The 20,932-nt window shown below is 41.6% G+C and overlaps 1 protein-coding gene across 4 annotated transcripts in view; it reads left to right on the top strand.

Moving 5' to 3' along the window:
• Window positions 1-20,932, top strand: part of NRG3 (neuregulin 3) — a 1,067,441-nt gene that overhangs the window by 488,170 nt on the left and 558,339 nt on the right. For all 4 annotated transcript variants that reach the window (XM_036883956.2, XM_057505850.1, XM_036883955.2 and 1 more), the window contains exon 2: window positions 1,348-1,477. In XM_036883956.2, coding sequence (XP_036739851.2) covers window positions 1,348-1,477 — 130 coding nt within the window. The remainder of the gene's footprint in view (window positions 1-1,347; window positions 1,478-20,932) is intronic.

Here is a 20,932-nt window from a genome sequence, read left to right as displayed (position 1 = left end):
TACAGGACAATCCTTCTCCCCTCAGTTTGGAAGATGAACAGGCAGAGGCTCATCGCAACGTCCATTTGGTATAAGCTGGTTTAATCACTGATGCTCTTGAACATTATTATTAATTGAAAACTATGAAAAGGAAATTAAAAGAGCTTAAATGCAGAATCATTTATTCATCTTTGACTTTTTAAATGTATTTTTTCTTGAATGTCACAGTGAAATTGGTAGTAACATGTTAGTAGCTTTAAGTCTGCGTGCAGTAGATAGCACATACTTATAGTTTCTTTCATATTTGTGAAGCAGATATAGACATACAGCCTACTTTAAAAAATTTAAGTAGTTATGCTTAAAAAATACATGTTTATGATAATGCTAAAAAAATGACAATAATTCGGTCCTGTTAAATATTTACCAGAAACATTCTTTACATTTGAGATTCTGTTTCAGAATTTGAAGAATTTGCATTTTTGTGACATAAAAGGAGAAAGTGGAAGAATAATTGGCTTAACTATTAGCCAATTATAGCAGTACCTAAAAAAAAAAAGACACACACACACAGCAACTGACAGAATAGTCACAATATATATCTATCAGATGTTTAATGACATTTGGCAACAACAAAGGAAAGGGAATGTTGTTTCAATCCTTCATACAACATGTTTGTTAAAGCTGAAATTAATGAAAGTGGATTCAGGGTGTCTGACTGCAGGATCTTTCTGCTTTTATTGGTAATGTGCCCTCAAATGGAGCCTGTGTAGGGTGAGCACAATCATTAAAAGTCCACTGGGGACATAAGACAATTGAATACAGTGGTTGTCTTAGTCTGTTCAGGCAGCTGTGATGAAATACCATAGATCGGTGGCTTATGAACAACAGACATCTGCTTCTCCCAGTTCTGGAGGCTGGGAGGCCCAGATCAAGGTGCCTCCGAGTTGGTGAGTGCTGAGGAGCACCTGGCTCTGGAACAACAGTCTTCTTGCTGTGGGCAGTCACCCTCTCCTCTCCTTCTTGCTGTGTCTTCCCATGACTGGGACTGGCAAAGGAGCTCCTTGTGGACTCTTTTATAAGGGTGCTTATCCCATTCATGACCCAGTAACCTCCCAAAGGCCCCACTTCCTAATGCCATCACGTTGGTGATTAGGTGCTGGTATATGAACTCTGGGGGGACATAAACATTCAGTCTGTATTGTGGTCATATCCAGTTATGTTTTTCCAGTACAGTGGAGGGTCCATCCTGTTTGGAGCCAGGTCAGTGCCCACGAGGAGGCCTCAGTGCACAGATCCAGGTGAATGGCAGGGGCCGGGAGCGTCACAGTGCGCTGCTGACAGCATCTCTTTGTGTGCTTCCCTTGACAGATACAACGACATATTCCACTGAGCGGTCTGAGCACTTCAAACCCTGCCGAGACAAGGACCTTGCGTACTGTCTCAATGATGGCGAGTGCTTTGTGATTGAAACCCTCACTGGATCCCATAAACACTGTCGGTAAGCCAGCGCGGCGACTGGTGCTGAGGGCAGGCCCTGCAAGAGGCCTGAGGTGGAGGGCGGTGTTGAGCTCCAGGAATGTACAATGTGAGGCATACACTCCAGCTGTTTGAAGGGCAGAATCGAGAGTCTTAATAAGGGACAGGGCAAGGCTGGTATCTTTCATAGTTGAGGAAGATAAAACTGAATTGAAGTAGACAAGATCTGAGTTTTACCTGACCAAGTCAAGGAAGATTTACTTTATCTACCTGTTCAATAGACATAACCATTTACTCAGTTTAGAAGCTTGTATTTTTGGTGTAGGATTTATGCATATAATGCTTAGCATCAGAAATAATCCTTTCTTGTGAAGCTACAGACTGTGGCATGACAAAGGAAACTGTTCATCTAAGATCTGGCCTCTCAATGTTTATTGTGAACTAAACCCCAGGAACTCTTAATTGTCCAGAGAAAACTGCATCTTATTTTGATTCTGCCCTTGTTTATTAATTTCAATGTTTTTAACACCTCTGATGATGAAACACTATGATACAAATGAAATCATAGTCCTGTAACAGTGTAGATAGCAGCCTACTTCGAGAAGTTCCCAGTAGCTGTCAGGAAGGTGTTTAATTGGTTTTTAGAGACATAAGATCATATAACTGCTAAAAATAAAAACAAGTGGAGATAAAGTGCATTTGTGGACACTGCAGCTTTAAGGCTCATAGAAGAATCAATTTAGTATCCAAAAAAAAAATTTCCCAGTGAGCTTTTCTTTCCAGCAGACCCTGGTAATTTGTTTTCCTTGCAATTGCATATGCTTCAGTGGCCATATATATCCACACCCCTTTCCTTCCCTTTATTTACTCTTCTCCTATGACACAGTTATTAAATTAATTATTCTGAATTGTGAAGCATGGAAAATTATGACCTGTTTTCTCTTCCTATTGCTATTATAAAACTTTATTCCATGCTGTTTTATTAAGATGGCACAGAGAAATGCATCTTGTAGTTATGAACTCTGCACATGTCAGCACATCCTGCCTGGCTCCAAGAGCCAGTTTCAGTCCACACCAAGGATGAGTGCCATTCTGGGGCACGGATTTGGAAGGACTGATGAATGATAGTAGCTGATCCCTGCAGGCCTCTTGTGCATCCTGTGTTGGGATGAAGAGGACTGTGACCTTTCCTCCCTCATCAGAGTGGCTTTCGTGTGACTTAGTCTGTGCCATTAAATTTGTACCCAGTTTCTGTCCTCTGCGAACCCGGGTTGGGGTGAAGGGTGATGGCTTCCTCCCCACATTCCTCTTCTCTTGAAAGCACATTGCTCACCTTAATTCCTCAAGGGAAAAGCCAAGAGTGAGCCACCAATTCAAAGCAAAACTTGTGTACAAGCTCCTGTAGATACTCAATCCTGTGTTAATGTTACCTTTGCTGGTACAGTGCCATCATCATGGGGAAGAAGGCGGTGCAATCAGCTGAGCTTGAATTCCTAACTGATTGATGGAGGGATGAAGCAGACATCTCACCTAAAGTAGTGACTCCCTGGGGTGCTCCACCCCAGGGTAGGATCAGGTCAGACCCACCACAGCAGGCAGATGGCCACGATGCTTCTCCCAAACTGGGACTGTTGAAAGGAACAAAATAATTTTTATTCTCTTTGACCAGGAAGCCTCACTGTATTGTAGTGCATGGGTGTGTTAGTTTGCTAGGACTGCTGTAACAAAGCATCAAAAATTGAGAGTTTAAACAACAGGAAATCATCTTATCATAGTTCTGGAAGCTAGGAGTCTGAGAATAATGTCGTAGCAGGCTTGTTTCCTTCTGAGGGCCTTGGGGGAAGGGTACCCGGCCAGACTTCTCCCCTTGGCTTACAGATGGCTGTCTTCTCCCTGTGTTTTTTCATTTTCTTCCTTTGTACACATTGGTACCCGAATTTCCTCTTCTTATAAAGATACCAATCAATATAGGATTAGGATTCACTCTAATGACTTTATCTTAACTAAATTACCTCTATAAAGACTCTTTCTCCAAATAGGGTCACATTCTGAGGTACTGGAAGTTCGACTTCAACATAGGAATTATTTGGGAGATAGTACAGTCTGTGACAGTGAGTCTGAGGCCTAGAAAAAAAGTGCCTTGCTCTTATGCATATGTACATGTCTAATGTTTATTTACAAACACCAGCAGAGACGTATCTGTGGTTTAACTGGAACGATGTACATGTATAATAATTTTGGTGATCTGTCTTCATATTTCTTGCATACTTCAGCACAGACAGCCTATTGTTTAACACAGAGCCACAACATAGCTAATCATGACAAAAGACCAGCCTAAGACAGAATTGGAACTCGAGTAGGTTAATAGATGCCTATAAATCTCCTATGAGAGTGTATGAATAAATCACACATCACATGTGCCAGCTATTCATCTACCAGGCTTTGCTGTGAATAAAAGGCTTACATTGTTCCTACAGCAGCCACTTCTAAGAATTCCAATCTACTTATTAATAATGTGCCATTTGTACAGCACTCTATTTAAGTAGTATGTTTCATTCATTCTTCTCCACTCTACCAATGTTTATTGAGCACTTCCTATCACCAAGGTACTGTTGAATAAATACATACAGAAATGAACTTAGGAATTAAATGGCACAGCCCTTTGTAATGTACTTGGAGTAATTGAAACATTTCATTGTTGGGAAATAAGAAAAACAACAAAAAGAACTTTGGCATGACTGGCACATGTCCAGGTCTCAACTTTATGATATATTACTAACTGGATTCTGATTCAAGTAGAATGAAACACAATTGAGTGTATTATAGCAGCAACGTAAAGGGCTATATGTGAGTCCAGCTCATTAAGTTGTTGATTTTTTACATTCAAATCTGAGAGAAGTTAAGGTTCCATTTTCTAGTATCTGAAGAATAAATTGCAATCCTGTGATAAACAGAATCCGTTTTTTTCTAGGTTGTAAAAAATTGATCATGTTCTCACATTTTTCTGTTTACTTGCCAAGGAAGAATGGTAGCAAGACTACCTACATTGTCCCGGATAGAGATCCTGAAAGTGGGTGCTCACGATGTTTTAACAGTGCAAATCCTGGGACAAAGGGGGTTTCATGTTTTTTCTGTTTGCCATTTTCTTACTCTTTAGTGTATTTTCAGATCTTTCAAAATCCCATGTATTGTATTAATAATTAGAAATTATGGAACAAGCCAATGAAAATTTAAGAGGAATACCAGTTAAATATAACTTGACAGAGGGATTTTAAAGAAGAATACGTGGCAAACTCGATCATACGGAATTTAAAATTTTCTATAAAGTCATAGATCATCAGCTGACTTATTAGTAAAACCACAACCTAGAATACTGTGGAACTTAAGTGTAAAATAAGGAGAGATTCATAAATCAAAGGAAAATGAGACACTGATAAATTTGGCTGACTCTTAGGTAAAACCCATCAACATTGGATTTTTACTTTATATCAAAAGTTTTTCTTCATGAATTCAAGAGTTAATGTAATTAATTAGGTCTTAAGGAAGACAGTAAATGAAATTACTTATTTATAGCAGCTATTGGAGGGACCTTTTGAGCAAAACACGATGGAAGGGAAAATTTAACCTTGACAGAACATTGTTTTATGATCTGAACATCACAAAGGAGAAATAAAATTAAAACACAGATAAACTGTCAGTAAACAGTATAACAAATTGGCAAAAAAGTAATATTCTGATTAAGTCACACAGATCATTAAATGGCACACTAAAATTAAGTCTCAATAGGAAAATGGTTAAAGGAGAAGAATATACTCTTCCCTTAAAAAGGAATATAGATAGCCAATAAACATGAAAAATACTCAACCTCACAAAGAAATACAAGTGAGTTTTTTTTCCCTAATCATATATTTAATGATTCTTAAAAACAAATAGTACAAATACTCAGGGTAGTGATGGTTCAGTAAAAACATGTTGTCAGTCACTGCTGAGGGGAGTACACTTGGTTAAACTTCTGTACATTTCAAAATTCTTACATTGTTTCGAAGAATTTAGCCTACAGAAATATATATGTAGATTGTTTGTAAGGGCATTTCCCGCAGGGTTATTTGTAATAGCAAAAAATGAAAAGTAAAAAAGCTTGACTTTAGATGTCCATATAAATTAGAATATCTTATCTATACATTGGCTGAATGCAATCCAACTGGAATTTTCAAAATGTTTTGAGGACATGCAAATGCTCATTATATCAAGCTATGTATGCAAATCAGGATATAATGTTGAACATATAACAGCAATCCAGTTCTGCAAAAGAACTAAGTAAAAAGGCTAATATAGTTTACAACTATTTTCTTCTTCCAACCTTATGAATTTTCTAAGATCTCTACATAGTCTATGTATTTCATTTATTTAACACTGGTTAAGACACTTGACCCCTGCTTCTTATCTTTCCATTAAAAATGATAGTGTCCCTGTCTCTATTAAATTAGGTCTTTATAATCGACTATTATTAGGCTGATAAAGAACTTTCAATTAAATTGTTCCAGATTAAACACTACTGAGTCTATTTAAATGTGTCTGCTCCTTCTTTTATTAATAATTCATTTATACTCTTTCAGTAATTCTTTTCCATGCTGAATTCATGTGTTTTGAGACATTAAGAAAAATGGATTAAATAATAGGAAGACACATCCTACAGAAATGAACCTGGGTAGAAATGGAAAGCAAGTGACTTCGAAAATCCTTGAATCAAAATATTTTGAGTAAAAGTGGGATGTTTTCTAATATATTTATCTTTATGTCCTTCTGGAAATTTTAAGAATTTGGGAAATGGTGTTACATATATTTCACTAAAGTGAAGGAAGTAACCATTGCAACTGAAAAGATTTCTAGGCTTTTGAATGGGCCAAACGTGTTTTGAGGCCAAATTCAAGTTAAAAAGATATGTCTCTTCTGAATTGAGGCTCATTAAACGTTTCACCAGCCTTGCTGCAAAAATGGACTTTAAAAAAATTTGGAAAGGATAACATTTGAGCTGACTTTGATCTGTAGTGATCATTTTGGAACTCTGTCAGGCAATTCACTTGAAGATGCTTGAATCACTTGAGATATGGAATTGCTAGAAAAAGAGAAAAGTGGTCCAATAGCAACTATTGCCCAAGGCAATAGCATAGAGGAGCTGATGGACGATGCAGCAATGTGGGTGAAATGCCGCTAGGAGTTGGTGAGTGGAGAAAGTGATTGGAGGGAGAGGGAGCCCTGCAAGGAGTCACTGTTCTTTATTGTGTCCAGTTCGGCCCAAGTAGGTTTTGAAGTCAAAGATTCCATTTTGGAGAGAATTGATTGTGCACAATGTAACCATATCCCTATGATATACTAGATAAAATTATGGCCCATCCTTGCTCTGTCACTTTGGATGTCCATTAGCTCTTCCACCCAGTGTGGGTCTTCTTTATCAAATGGGTCTCCAGTAAGTACTCTGAGACTGGCAGCTAATGAGTCCCTGAGGCTGAAGCAAGTGAGAATGGAAGTGGAGTTCTGGCACACGTCCTTGGAACACCATTGACAGGAGACAGTGGTGGCCAAGGTATCTACAAATCCAGGCCTGGTGGCAGAGTCCCTGCAGAATGGAGTTGAGTAATAGGATGAAGAACCTTAGAAGAATTTTAACTTCACCACATGTTCATGAGAATGTTTGCCACAGTGCAGATAAAGTTTGAGTAATTTTCAGTAGGCATGTTCATAGCAGACAATCTGCCCATTGCCCTTGACAAGTTACAATCATTCGTCTCTTTCTTCTCTGTGGATGAAGTTTGTCAAAATAGTCTCATTAGCTCAAAAATCAAACACATGAAGAGTACCAGCACTGTGAACATGCTCTTGCAACTTCCTGACACTTGTGCAGTGGTTTAGTTCTAGTTTAATCCATCTGTATTGGACCTGAGCTGGTGTTCTAAAAGGGCTACTCAAGTATCATGCAGAAGACCAGAAAAGCACATGAATAACACATCTTTTAGTTAGTGACCAAAGATTTTGACCTTATTTTAATGTTTTTTAACTTGATTGGCAGCTTTAGTTGAAGCGTGAAATCGTGTTGTGGTGGTTTGTTATGGTTTGGGTTTTTGGTTGTAGCAAAGAATTGACATAAATTTGTTTTTAAGTGGTTTCCTTATATGACTTGGGGTAAGAGGTACATGAGACCAAGTATAGATATGCAAGATGGAGATACCTGAGTTAAAAGCTCTGTTCAGCTTTTCCCTGGCTGTGTGCATGTATTTTAGCAAATCATTCAACCAGAGTGAGAGCAAGAGTGAGAGAGGGAGAGCGAGAGAGCACGCACGCGCGCACGAGCGAAGTACCCACTGCAAAAGGTTGATGCAAGAACTGAAAACAGCAACGTATAAAAAACTCCAAATTCAGAGCAGCCAATATGTATATGACAGTTCTTTTCTATTCCTCTCTTCTGCTCTGATTGAAACCAAACAAAACCATGTTTGTTCTAACCTTGTAAAAGAAATCGAGTGGGTATTGTCTGCCTATTCAATTAAGAGATTAGGTTTCAAGGGGAGAAGGGGCATCCAAAGAATTCCTGCATATTTTCTAAGGACTCAGGCTTTTTTCTAAATGCTATTTTATTATACTCTGGCAAATTAGCACTCTTCTGTAATTTATTCTATTCTGCAACCAATTCTTGACTTTCCAAGATATTTCTTCTTGCTGAATATAACCTTAAGAGGAAAACATCTTTTTCCTTTCCTATATCGTCAGGGTCACTTGCCATAACTGTGTTAATGATTTCTGTTATTTAGTGCTCCACTGCTAGCGAGCAGACTGAGAGCACACATGCTCTTGTGACTCAGTTTTCTTATCTGTTGAATGGAAAAAATAATATTACTCCTTGACAGGATCGTTGTAAGAACTGATATAAATAAAGTACACTTGTCTGGTATAAACCAGATAGTGAATTTAGTGGAGTACGTAGGGAATAAAATGGTGATGTGCTTGTGTTATTGTATTATCTGCACAGCCTTTTTTAACAGATCAGTTGACTGTGCTAGGGCTTCTGGATGGGTTCTCAGTCTCCCAGAACACAAAGTTCAGCTTTGACCCCCTAATGGAAGTTAAAGAAAACTGGCCCAGAGAAACAGTACTTTAAAAACCGTAAAGCTGGGTATGGGCAAGAACACTTTTCAGAATCCAGGGTCACTGTAGTTATTTGAGCAGTAAACTTGGGGGAAAAGCTTCGGGAGTAGATCACCTTTTGCTAGGGGAGTTCTCCAGGTCGGCAGTTCCTAAGGAGAGGGATATGCAGAAAACTCTCCTCCCGTGGTGCTGTTGAGGCCATTCCAGCTGAGTTTTCTTCAGGTGTATCTTCCCCAGCACCCCTGGATCTGCCTCCCCAGCACCTTCCTGCATGTGGTGGTCACAACCCTGTTAAGGTGGAAGCCGTCTGGGAGCTCCCGCACAGGGCCAGAATAGGGTGATCCTATATACCTCAGTTTAAATGGCTTATGGATTATTTCACCATGTTTCTTTAAAAAATTAAAAATATATCCATAAATACCATTTTAGTTAGAAATTGTCTGTCTCTACAAACGTGAGCTGTGTTGGCAATGGTGCCACAGTCTCTGCCATTGGGCTCCTCGGGTAAACATTTCAGTGAAACCTTTTCAAAATAGGACAAAGATAGCTAGATGCTCTGCCTAATTTTCTGGGTCAGTGAGGGTCCTGCGACACCCTTCTGCTTTGGGCCATCCAGTACCGAAAGGACTCTTGCTCTTAGTTTTAGAGGGTCGGGCAGCATTACCACCTTCCTAAGGATTGATACTTCTTTACAATCCCTCTAGTCTGAGCATCTTTAAAAAAAAAAATACAAATGATGGTTTGAAAGATGGAATCCCATTGTCTGTGCATATAAAAGAATGTCAGTCTTTTTGTACCTCAGATAAATCATACTCTTCAAATGGAAATTAGCATTTATTAACAAATCTATCTGAGACTAGGCGTGGGGACTGTCTAGTGGTGCTTCCTCTGTGTCAGGAATCCATAGCAACCCTGGGGGCAGGTGGAAATGACTGAGGGCAAGGACACTTCTCAGGTTATCCAGCAGTGGAGCCAGGACTCAGACTAAGCAAATTGATTCCAGGGTCTACACATTTAACCTTTCCATTAACCCATCTTTCCCTGTACAGTCCCAGTGATCCAGGAATCCTAAAATCCTAACTGCTTGAAAATAAAACATTTAAACTCTGGCTATGTTGTAAGATATCTCCATACTGACTTTAAATACACACACATACACTCTTATAATTACATTAATTAATATATCTATATTTAGATTCCCCAATATGCTATACTCTGAGTGATGACATAGTCATCCAAATCCAAAAATGCTTGAGATATAATGGACAGTTTTAATAATTGCTTCTGTAAAATAAGCATGAATCAGGAATACCTTGAGCTAAATAGGACATAGGGTCTCCCTTCTTGTAATTTAGATGAAACTCAAATTCATAGAAAAGCAGACCACTATATGCTCTATGTGTTTTCTTAATATGAATTTCACAAGTTTTTTACAACTCCTGTATTATTTCCCACTTTCCCCAAATGAGCTGAAAGTTCCCTGAATCAGAGTACTGGCAGAGTCTACATAAGAAGGTGGAGCAGGGGGTGCTCAGAGCTCAGGGTCTTTCCACTGTGCCCCCAATCTGTGGGAGTACATGTTGACACCCAATGCCTGTGCTATTTAGTTACCTATATACCCAGATATTTGTGAAAATTAAAAAATGTTACAGGAGAACCAAACCCTTTTTATTTTATAGAAAGAAGCTGAAGACAGTGTTTCTGAAGTTTGTCTCTGAGTGTATCTCTCCAACTCTATTTTTTTATGATCATAGCTATTCTGGTGGATTTATGAATATCAGGAAAACAATCAGCTTGAAGCAAAGTCAGTCCTATGCACACCCACATGCATATGTGGTATACTTTACTAGGTACTCAGCATCAGACAGGGCACTGAGGTCCAGTGGTAAAGAAGAAAAGGTTCCTTCCTTTACAAAACTTGCTATTAATCGGAGCCCTCAGAAGTCTGCACAATCTAGTGTGATAGGGTTCACAATGGACAAACACTGACCTGCCTGGTCAGCAAAGCCCACACTTGGGATAGCAGGTAAATCCTTACCAGACCAGTAAACATAGATGAATATTTCTGTTAGGAGTTGAGTTCATTCTCCTCGGTTCTTGTCCCCACAGCAACAAAGAATTGAAAGGCAGAGACACAGTAGAGAAGCAGAGGCAAAGTTTTATTTGAATACACTCCAAGGGAGGAGCGGGCCAGAGTCAAGGGAGACAAAGGCAACCATCTGTTAGGCAGGAGGATTATAGATTGCATTCTGGTTAGGAGGCACCTCTGACTGACAAGGTGGGGTTATTTGATTTACAGGTCTTTCTATAAAGTCATCCCTCTCAGTGAGCACATCCTTTCCTCAGGCTGAGGTGTGATTGGGGCAGTTCTTAGTCCCGTTTGATTGGGATCTGGTTGGGAAGGAAGTTATCTCCCTGCAAAGCCTGTGTGGTCTCCACATGGGACCCTACCTGGGCAGAGTTTGGGTGGCTTGTTCTTTGAACCTTATCTGGGTGGCTTCCTCTTTGAGCTTTATCTTTCCCTTTTCTGGCTGCTCATGCTAGTGTTTCTACCTAACATTCCTAACATCTTCATCGGGTGTATTTATTACAAAGCCTCCTGTGCGAGTTTTTGAAAATGAGAAACTAAGGATAAAATTAAAAGAAGAAACCGGCATAAAATGAAAGCATCACACATGGCTTGGGGAATATTTTGTGTAGAGGTAATTGTCATGTGTGAGTGATATAGTCTGTGCTATAGAGACACATGCTGTGTGAATGGTGTCGAATGTATGTTTAGTCCTATCCTGCCTACACCAAAATATAAATGGCAGTTTTGAACCTGTTCCCAACATTCTGCCAGGGTTCGTGAAGCATATTCGATGTTACGGGTCAGAAGGCAGAAGGAATATAGTGACCAGTATTCTCAGAAAAACTCATACAAGAAGGCTTGAGATGGGCATTTTCTAGTTCAATTCAATGTGACAAATTCTGTGTCATCCAGTCTATATGATTTGTATGTGTGTAGCTTATATCTTCATAGAAGACTGAAAAAAACAATGACCCTGAAGGCAGGGAGTGCTTCTGAGAAGTTAACATGTGAATTTGCATTTGGAAAGACAAGAGCCTACTCCCTTCTCATCTTGAGGCCTGCTCTTGCTTGCCCAACAAGGCATGGAGAGTTGAGCTGATGTTGGAGAAAATTACCTTCAATACCCAGGGAGGAAATTTCAGTTACTTTAGATATAATTAAGAATTATTAGTTTTGTATCATAAATTGTTTATGCAATTGGTCACTTCTTTCTGAATTGTTTCCTCTCTTATGTCCAGGTGGTTCTCAAAAACATGACAGAACATGGTGACATTTTTAATTGCATCCCCTTAAACTCAGAATTTTTATGGTGAATGGAAAGAGCAGACCAGAGTATGGTTTTTTAAATCTAATAAGATCACATGGATTAAATTATGAAACCAGTATTTCTTTTTCTTTATCCAAAATTAATTTATGGTTTTCACCTACATATGTGAAATACTTGCAAAGACCATTTAATAGCTGCACTCTAAAAATTAGTTTATTAACATCTTTGTACAAGAAGTGATTTTCCAGCACTAACAGTTTCCTAACAAATTAAACATATGCATTGAGTTATTTACAGAGAATGCAAGGAAGCTAAGTTTAAAGATACTTATTGGAATGTTCAAATAAAATGTTATGGGGAAGTTGGGGATCCTATAGCCAGGATCCTCACTGAACTTAAGCCACCTGATGAAGTAACTGGCCTGTTGCTAGGCTACTGCTTCCACACCTTTAGGCAATAAGCTATTATTGCACTATATAGAGAGCTCGGCCCAGTGCTCTGGGCGGAGGCAGAGATGCTAGTGCTCGACCTACCACTGGAGAACAAGCCAGGTAATAAACTCTTTCACCCCAAAGAACCTTTTGTTGTCAATTTCTTTGGTCACATTGAATCCATAGCGAACTTGCCCGGGGCTGAAACCCATTGGCAAGACAATTGGTGAAGTCGGTAGGGTTCACTGTTCACCAAGGAAAAAATACAGGCTGCCCTTATGGAAGGGGTGCTTCAGCAGGCTGCCCCTGTGAATGGGGAGACAGTGGGCTGTCCCCCAGTGGGTATGTGGTCTGAGGTGGCTTGCCTCCTAGAGGGCTGGGCCCCACCCCAGGACTGGAGGCAAGTGGAGGTGACACCTGAGGCAGTAGGGGTGGCCCTTGGTATAGTAAGTAGGTCTTTTGAAAGACAGAATGGCTGTGAGGAAGTGGGGACTGTAGGTTGGCTGCTTCTCACAGTATTAAAAAAGTCTACAAAAGACAAGGATATGCTCCTGAAAAAGACCCAAGAAATGGCAGCATGAGAACGTGAACTGCAAACTTCTGTGGATTTCCTGAAGAAGGAAACGGCACTGATGCAAGAGGAGGCAGCACGAGAATACTGGAAGTGAGGTGCCATTGAAGAGGTAAAAGATTCCTTACAGAACGAGACGGTAGTGCTGCCAGGTGCTCTGAAGGATGAAAAGGCCATCAAGGAAAAAGACTAACTCCTGAGGGAAGCACAGGTGGAAGTGGCACAAGAATGCCAGCTGTGAAGCATTAAGGTGAAGGTAAGAGCTGCTGAAGACTGAGGTAGCATTGCTGCGAGGCACAGTAGAAAAGGTAAAGGTTGTAACAGAGGAGGCACTCGGGGGAGGGGAGAGAAAAGTGCCATCAGCCCCAGAAATGGAGGAGCTGGGGAAGGATGAAGAGGGGGTGCCAGAGACACTGACCCCTCCTGTATTGAAAGCACACCCAGTGGTTGTAAAGAAAATAAAGACCCAGCAGCTGAAAGTTCCCCTAGGAGAAGAGCAGCCCCCTCCCCAGGTCATGGAGCACTCTCTGCTCTGTGCCTATACTCAGCTGAGCTGGTGGATTTGGGCTCCTGGTTTAGGCAGAAGCCCTCAGAGTCAATATCAGCTTGGCTTCTGCATTTTTGGGACATAGGGGTGGATGGAATTGTTCTGTCAGGATCGGAGATGGGAAAGCTGGCTTCCCTGACAGTGCAGCCCACCTTGAGGCAGCAATTACAAAATACACATCAGACCCAAGGGAATCACTCCCACCTTGATTGGTTTATGGCTGCACTTCGTGGTGTGTGACCCAATCAGGGTGATCTATCATCCTCTCCTGTTAGAGGGCAAATGTATGCTGAACTCCAACAGGTGTTACGAGAGCTAGGCATAATAAATGCTATCTATAGTCCAGAGAATTATGACCCAAATGAAGAGATTTTCACTACTTGGATGAGAAATATTGTGTTTCAAATGGCTCCCACATCCCTCTTTGGGTCTCTAGTGGCCATTCATTCCCCTCACTTAGGGCATCCCATAAGCAAGGTGACATGTACAGTAGCAGACTCAGGAGAGGCTGAAGCAATGAGAACCTAGAAAAAAATAAGATCTGCTACTCACAAGAAGAATTTAAAGGGCCCTATGGAGGTTACAAGGACCCAGATGTGGGTTGATTTAATATGAGCAGGTGCAAATGGAAAGAAATTAGATGGGTAATCAAATAGGATATTACTAGAGCTATGGCAGCAAATGAAACCAGAGCCACAGTTCCAGCCATTAAGGCCAAAGAGGCAGAGGTCAGAGACAGAGCCACAAGTCTGGCCAGTGTATTTGCAAGACTTCCTGCTGGAGAGTGAGCCAACCTCACTTGAGCCCACACAGGAAGGTGATTGGGGAACATGGTTCTACTGAGGGGAAGGTCAAAGTATCTGCTCTGAGAGACCAGGGGTGGACCAGAGGCCACATTTTGAAATAGCTATCCATTGGTCCCCAGTGAATATACGACGTGTCCTGGCTCTGGTGGACACAGTGGCTGAATGCTCACTGATTCATGGTAACCCTGAGCGGTTCTCCAGGAACCCCACTATCATAGATGGATATAGTGGTAAGGTGATCAGATCCCTTTGGGAATAGGGTGTCTACCCCCAAAAGAGTATTCTGTATACTCCTATCCCTGAGTATATTTTGGGGATTGATATCCTTCAAGATCTATGGTTGCAGACCACTGCAGGTGAGTTCAGACTGAGAGTACATGTGGTGAAGGCAGTTCTGAGGGAACATGCTAGGCACCTGCCCATAACTTTGCCTGTGCCTGGGCGGGTGACTAATACCAAACAATATAAACTGGCTGGAGGGCATAAAGAGATTGGAGAAACTCTCCAGGAGCTGGAAAAGGTGGGTATTATAAAGCCCACCCATAGTCCTTTCAGTTCCCTAGTGTGGCCAATAAAAAATCCAGATGGCTCCTGGCATATGACCATGGATTACAGAGACTTGAATAAAGTGATTTTCCCCTCCCTTCTGAATGATCCCATCCTCATTGCAGACCTGATTGATACCCTCAGTCACAAAGTGGAACATGCCATTATGTGGTGGATCTTGCTAATGCCTTCTTTTCTATTGACATTGAGCAGGAAACTCAGGAATAGTTTGCCTTTATGTGGGAAGGACACCAGTGGACTTTCACTGTCCTTCCGCGGGGATATCTCCACAGCCCCACCATCTGTCATGGACCTGTAGCCCAGGACTTGGCTACATGGGAAACCACCAATGGTGTGGCTGTACCATTATATTGATGACATCATGCTCACATTCGATTCTCTTTCAGATCTAGAAGGTGCAGCACCTAGACTGCTATATCATCTACAGCAGAAAGGATGGGCTGTGAACAGTACCAAGGTTGAGGGACCTGGTTTGTCTGTCAAATTCTTGGGGGTCATCTTGTTGGGTAAGACCAAAGTTATACCAGAAGCAGTTATAGATAAACTCTAGGCCTTTCCTACCCCTACAACTGTAACATTGCTAGAGGAGTTCTTAGGTCTTCTAGGCTACTGGAGAATGTTTATCCCACACTTGGCACAAATTCTGAAGCCCTTATACTGGTTGGTATGAAAGGACGTCAGGTGGGACTCAGATGAGACATGTGCATCTGCCTTTACTACAGCAAAATGGACAATCCAGGCCATGCAGGCCTTGAGTGTGATAGACCCATCAAGGTCCTGTGAGCTTAAAGTTCAGGTGACTGAAGACAGTTATGGCTGCAGTCTCTGGCAGCCACTTGAACGAACTTGCCATCTATTGGACTCTGGTCACAACTCTAGAAAGAGGCAGAGGTATGATACACTTTGATACAAAAACAACTGGTTTCCCTGTATCACACCTAGCTGGCTACAGAACCCATCACTGGAATGGCCCCGATAATGGTAATAATCACCTATCCCATCTTGGGGTGGGTATGAGACTGGACCCAAAAGCCAAGGAGTGGTGTGGCACAAATGCCCACACTGGCCAAGTGAGGTACTCACCTACAGCAGCCTAATGCCCTCTCTAGAAGCCCCTTGAGAGAAAAACTCCATTGCTTATTGGGGCTGGTGACATATACTAGTGAAAAGCAGGAAGAATTTTCTTTTGAACCATTAGTAGCAGAGAGCCCCTATTGGGATGGAAGAGCCCCTATACCTGAAGATGTATGGTACACAGATGGCTACAGCTGTGGGCAGCCCCCAAAATGGAGGGCCATAACTTTCAATCCTAAGACTGAGACAATATGGATGGAAGATGGTGAGGGGAAGAGCAGCCAATGGGCAGAGATGAGGGCCATGTGGCTTGTGATCAGCCAGGAGCCCTCCCCTATAGTTGTCTGCACTGACAGCTGGGCTGTCTATCCGGGTTTGACCTGTGGCTACCAACCTGGCACCATGCCAACTGGCTGGTTGGTCACCGACCCCTTTGGGGGCAAGAATTGTGGCAAGACTTATGAGCCTGTGGTCAGACTAAAATAATTATGGTATATCATGTGACAGGTCATTTGCCACTGGCATCCCCAGGAAATGATGAAGCAGATAAATTGGCCCAGATACATTGATTAGAAGAAATGTCTGCCTCTGAAGTAGCCCAACAGTTACATCAGCATTTGTTGCATGGGAGACAACAGACAATGTGGGCTGTAGCCCATTGGTGGGGCCTGCCTTTGACCTTTGAAGATGTTAGTAGAGCCTGGCAGGATGTTTCATGTGCTCCAAAAGGGACTTACACCAAGTTCCACAGCAACATGGGACAATAGCTAAGGGGCCTATGACCCTCATTAGGTAACAGGTAGACTATATTGGGCCTCTACCTGTGTCAGAAGGATATCACTATGCTATGATTTGTGTGGACACACCTACTGGACTTCTGGTTGCTTTTCCTACCCATTGTGCAGACCAGCCGATGACCAACAGAGGCCTGGATTGTCTCTTTGCTGACTATGGCCGACCACATGTAATTGAGAGTGATCAGGGCACCCATTTTACTGGACATAGACTGCAAGAATGGGTGTGACAGCTGGGAATCAAATGGAAGTTTCATGTGTCATACAATCCTACCACAGTAGGCATGATAGAGAGGCACAATGGCTTGTTAAAATCCAAAGTAAAGTCAGATACCAGTAGTCTGCGGGGATGGTCAGTCCACTTATGGACCATGCTATGGCATTTGAACAAGAGACCCCGAAAGGGAGCCCTGAGTTCCGTAGTCATGTTAACACATATGGCTGCCTCCCCAATACAACTGCAAATACAAACTAAGGAAGAATCACTGAACCTGAGGTTTGGCCAGCAGAATAACATCTTGCTGCCAGCACCAACTGCACTGAACCCTGGAGACTCCATTGAGTGGACGTGGCCTTAGACATTTTGACACATGGACCAACAATGGCTGGCTCTCCTGGCACCTGGAAGCTGGCCTCCTGTGTATTCCTGGAATAACAGCAGAGTGGCCCCCAAAGGTCACAGTAGTATATCCTGAACAGCCAGAAGGTAGGAGCATCTACCAGGGAGTTTTGTTTTATCATTATGGCCAGTGCATGCACCTCCAGTAGCACTATATATAGACCCTTCAGTAACTCTCACAGGGAAAGGAGTAAAAGTATGGTATACTAGACCTGGAAGAGACCACCTTCCTGCTGTAGTCCTATCACAGGACCACTCTCTTGCATGTATCCTACTTGATGGACAAGATTTGCCTATGTTGGTGCATTAAAACATTTGTCTTATCTTACCGAAGGTGTTTGTGTATTGGGAACTTCCTCTGGTTTGAGGATTATTACAATTTTCATTATTTTCATAATTTTCATAATTCCTCTGGTTTGAGGATTATTACAATTTTCATAATCCTCTTACTTGAGGATTGTTATAATTTTTGTTACCTGTATCAAAATCTTGTTGTATCTTAATTTTTGTTTTTATCTCTAAGTTGTTATCCTCTGTTGCTGTTGTGAAATCTGGTTACAGTGCTCTAGCTTTCTCGCACAGGGACCATTGCGCAAGATTGAAAGTGTGTAGATTGTAAGGCGAGAGTCCTGGGGGGGTGGAGAGTGGGGAAGTTGGGGTTTCTGTGGCCAGGATCCTCACTGAATTTAAACCACCTGATGATGTAACTGGCCTGTTGCTAGGCTACTGCTTCCACACCTTTAGGCAATAAACTATTATTGCACTATATAGAGAGCTCTGGGCGGAGGCAGAGATGCTAGTGCTTGACCTACCATGGGGAGAAAAAGCTGGGTAATAAACCCTTTCACACCAAAGAACGTTTTGCTGTCAATTTCTTTGGTCACATTGAATCCATAGTGAACTTGCCCAGGGCTGAAACCCATTGGCAAGACAATGTCCTACATTTTTCCCACTAAAAATTATTTCTTTCCTCCCACAGAGCTGCTGTGAGGGTCACATGAGGTCAAAGTGAAGCAACCATGCAGGATTTATCTTCAGTCTGGTAGCATTTGGCATCAGAAACCAGAGGTAGAAGGCATATAAAAGTCTGTAAAACAGGGTGACTTTCTGGTTTCTCAAGACCACTTTCATTTAAACACATCAGAAATGCATTGTAGCTCACAGCAGGGAAAGAGTTATTATTTCAATGGAAGACTTCATTAAACAAACAGACCCCAGGCTTTGGGGCCAAGGGGAGCTCTGAGATGGGAGTGTGGAGAGGTGAAGATGGTGCCAAGAGGCCGGCATTACCTGAGCCTGGCCTCCCTGGAGGCCTCTTACACCACTTTCATCCTAATGACCCTGTGCTCCTGAAGGGCAGAAATTCAATTAGGAACTCTCAGCTTTGAGCCTCAGGAAGAGGGAGGGGTAGGGTGTCAGTGGGTGGCCCCCCTCTAGAGGAAAAACATACTCCATCCGTTACAAAACGGAGGCTAATAATAGGACAATGAAGAGTCAAAACACTTGGTTGGAAAAACCTGACAGAAAGGATAAGCTGATAAAGCATCTCCTTTAAATAAGGTCATAATTTTCCTACAAGTTGGAATGTTCTCCTAGGGTAATTTACAGCTACATTTGAAGTCACGTGGAAGGCTTAACTCTCTGTGACTGTTTTATTTTCATTGCTCTGGAAAGCTCTTTCCATTCTGCCTGGGTTAGCATATGTGAAAGAAATAGTGATTGTTTTAATAATATTAAACAGTAGCTTTGATCTCTTATTCCCCAAGCTAACCAAAACATTATCTGAATGTATGAATTGATTCATTTGTGAACAAAACTTTTGTTTCTATTATAATATTCCTGTTCACCTACCTGACTCTCCCACTAATCTGTGAGTTCATCTTTGCCTCTGGAATCTGCCACCTACTCAGTAAAGGTAAATTTTATGTATGAAAAAAACCCTAGACCGATACTAGATAATACCTGTCACCCAGTTTTTTGTAGAAGACAAAATAGAATGCTAATAGCCATCTTCTATTTTACACCCACTAAGTGCAAGGCAGGGGTTTTGATCCTTTATACACTCTTTCATGCCTGAATGTCTGATCCTCATTAAATCTGCAAAGGGATGTCATATCCCTATTTGATGTTAGGAAGGAAACTTCCAGATTAAAAGGTAGCTTTTTCAAGGAGGTTCAGTTAGGAAGTGGCAGGGCTGAGCACCCATCTCTACTTTTGACTCTTAGTTTCTTGTTCTTCCAACCTTGTCAAACTTAGTTTGTTGAAGAATCATTGGGGGTGATGGTTAAAAACATAGATTCTCAGGCTCCCCTTCGAAGCTTCTGATTCAGGTTTTGAGATGATACCCAAGAATTGTGTGTTCAAGTGATTCCATTATTGAGGCAAATTTTGGAAGCATGAATGAAACCAGTACTTCTCAAATTTTGGAAGCATGAATGAAACCAGTACTTCTCAAATTTTAAGGAGTGAGTGAATCCTCTGAAGATTTTTTTCAACTGAGGAGTCACATACAGTAGGTCTTCGGGGAGACCTGGGATTCTGTATCTCTAACCATGTCTCAGATGATGCCCATGCCAGTAGCCAGAGCCCACACTCGGAGTGATAAGGAATGAACCGTGCTACCCAGCACACAACAGGACCTGTATCTCCATCCCAGGAGTGTTTTTATAATTCTGTCACTGTGATACATCTCCCATCCAAATGCCGCTCAGTAGTTATGTCTGAGCAAGATTTTCTTCACGTGGTTGAGGATATGTTTGGTGAAGCTTCTGGAAACCCTTACTTTGTTACCTTAGAGTTCATGTATCTCAAGTAATCCCTGGGTACCTTCAGCATGACTTTGTCCTATGCCACCTCCTCACAAACGATTTTACAAGCCAAATATCTCAATGGGTTTCTGTTATGTCAGGGAGATTTTATATATCCCACCTGTGATTCATAGGTTTAGGCTAGACAGTATTTTTCCCACAGAACAGAACTTTTTGAGTTGGGGGAAAATGTTCTCTGCAACATTCAGATGAATGGATATAGCACTTGTTGAAAGTGGCCAGTTACCATATCTCCCATAATTTGGTTTATCCAAGATAACTCATCTGAGGATGTAGAAATACATTATTATTTTCAAACTAAGAAAGTCATCATGTGTAAACATCAAGAAATGCTAGCAGATTTTACAATGTGTCTGTCTTGCCAATGGGTTTCAGCCCCGGGCAAATTCTCTATGGATTCAATGTGACCAAAGAAATTGACAGCAAAACGTTCTTTGGTGTGAAAGGGTTTATTACCCAGCTTGTTCTCCCAGTGGTAGGTGGAGCACTTGCGTCTCTGCCTCCGCCCAGAGCACTGGCGGAGCTCTCTATATAGCACAATAACAGCTTATTGCCTAAAGGTGTGGAAGCAGTAGCCTAGCAACAGGCCAGTTACATCATCAGGTGGTTTAAGTTCAGTGAGGATCCTGGCCATAGGAACCCAACTTCCCTACGCAATGGAAGGCCAACTCTGTCAAAGGGACAACTCTGATTTATCAAAAATAAAATGTTCTAAGTCTAGACTTTGCTGCTTCCTATTCATGTGAAATTTGGTGATAGTCT

Source organism: Manis pentadactyla, chromosome 8, assembly GCF_030020395.1.
Source record: "Manis pentadactyla isolate mManPen7 chromosome 8, mManPen7.hap1, whole genome shotgun sequence".
Lineage (NCBI taxonomy): Eukaryota > Metazoa > Chordata > Mammalia > Pholidota > Manidae > Manis > Manis pentadactyla.
Note: the sequence above shows the minus strand (reverse complement) of the source record. Positions and strands in the feature narration are given on the sequence as shown.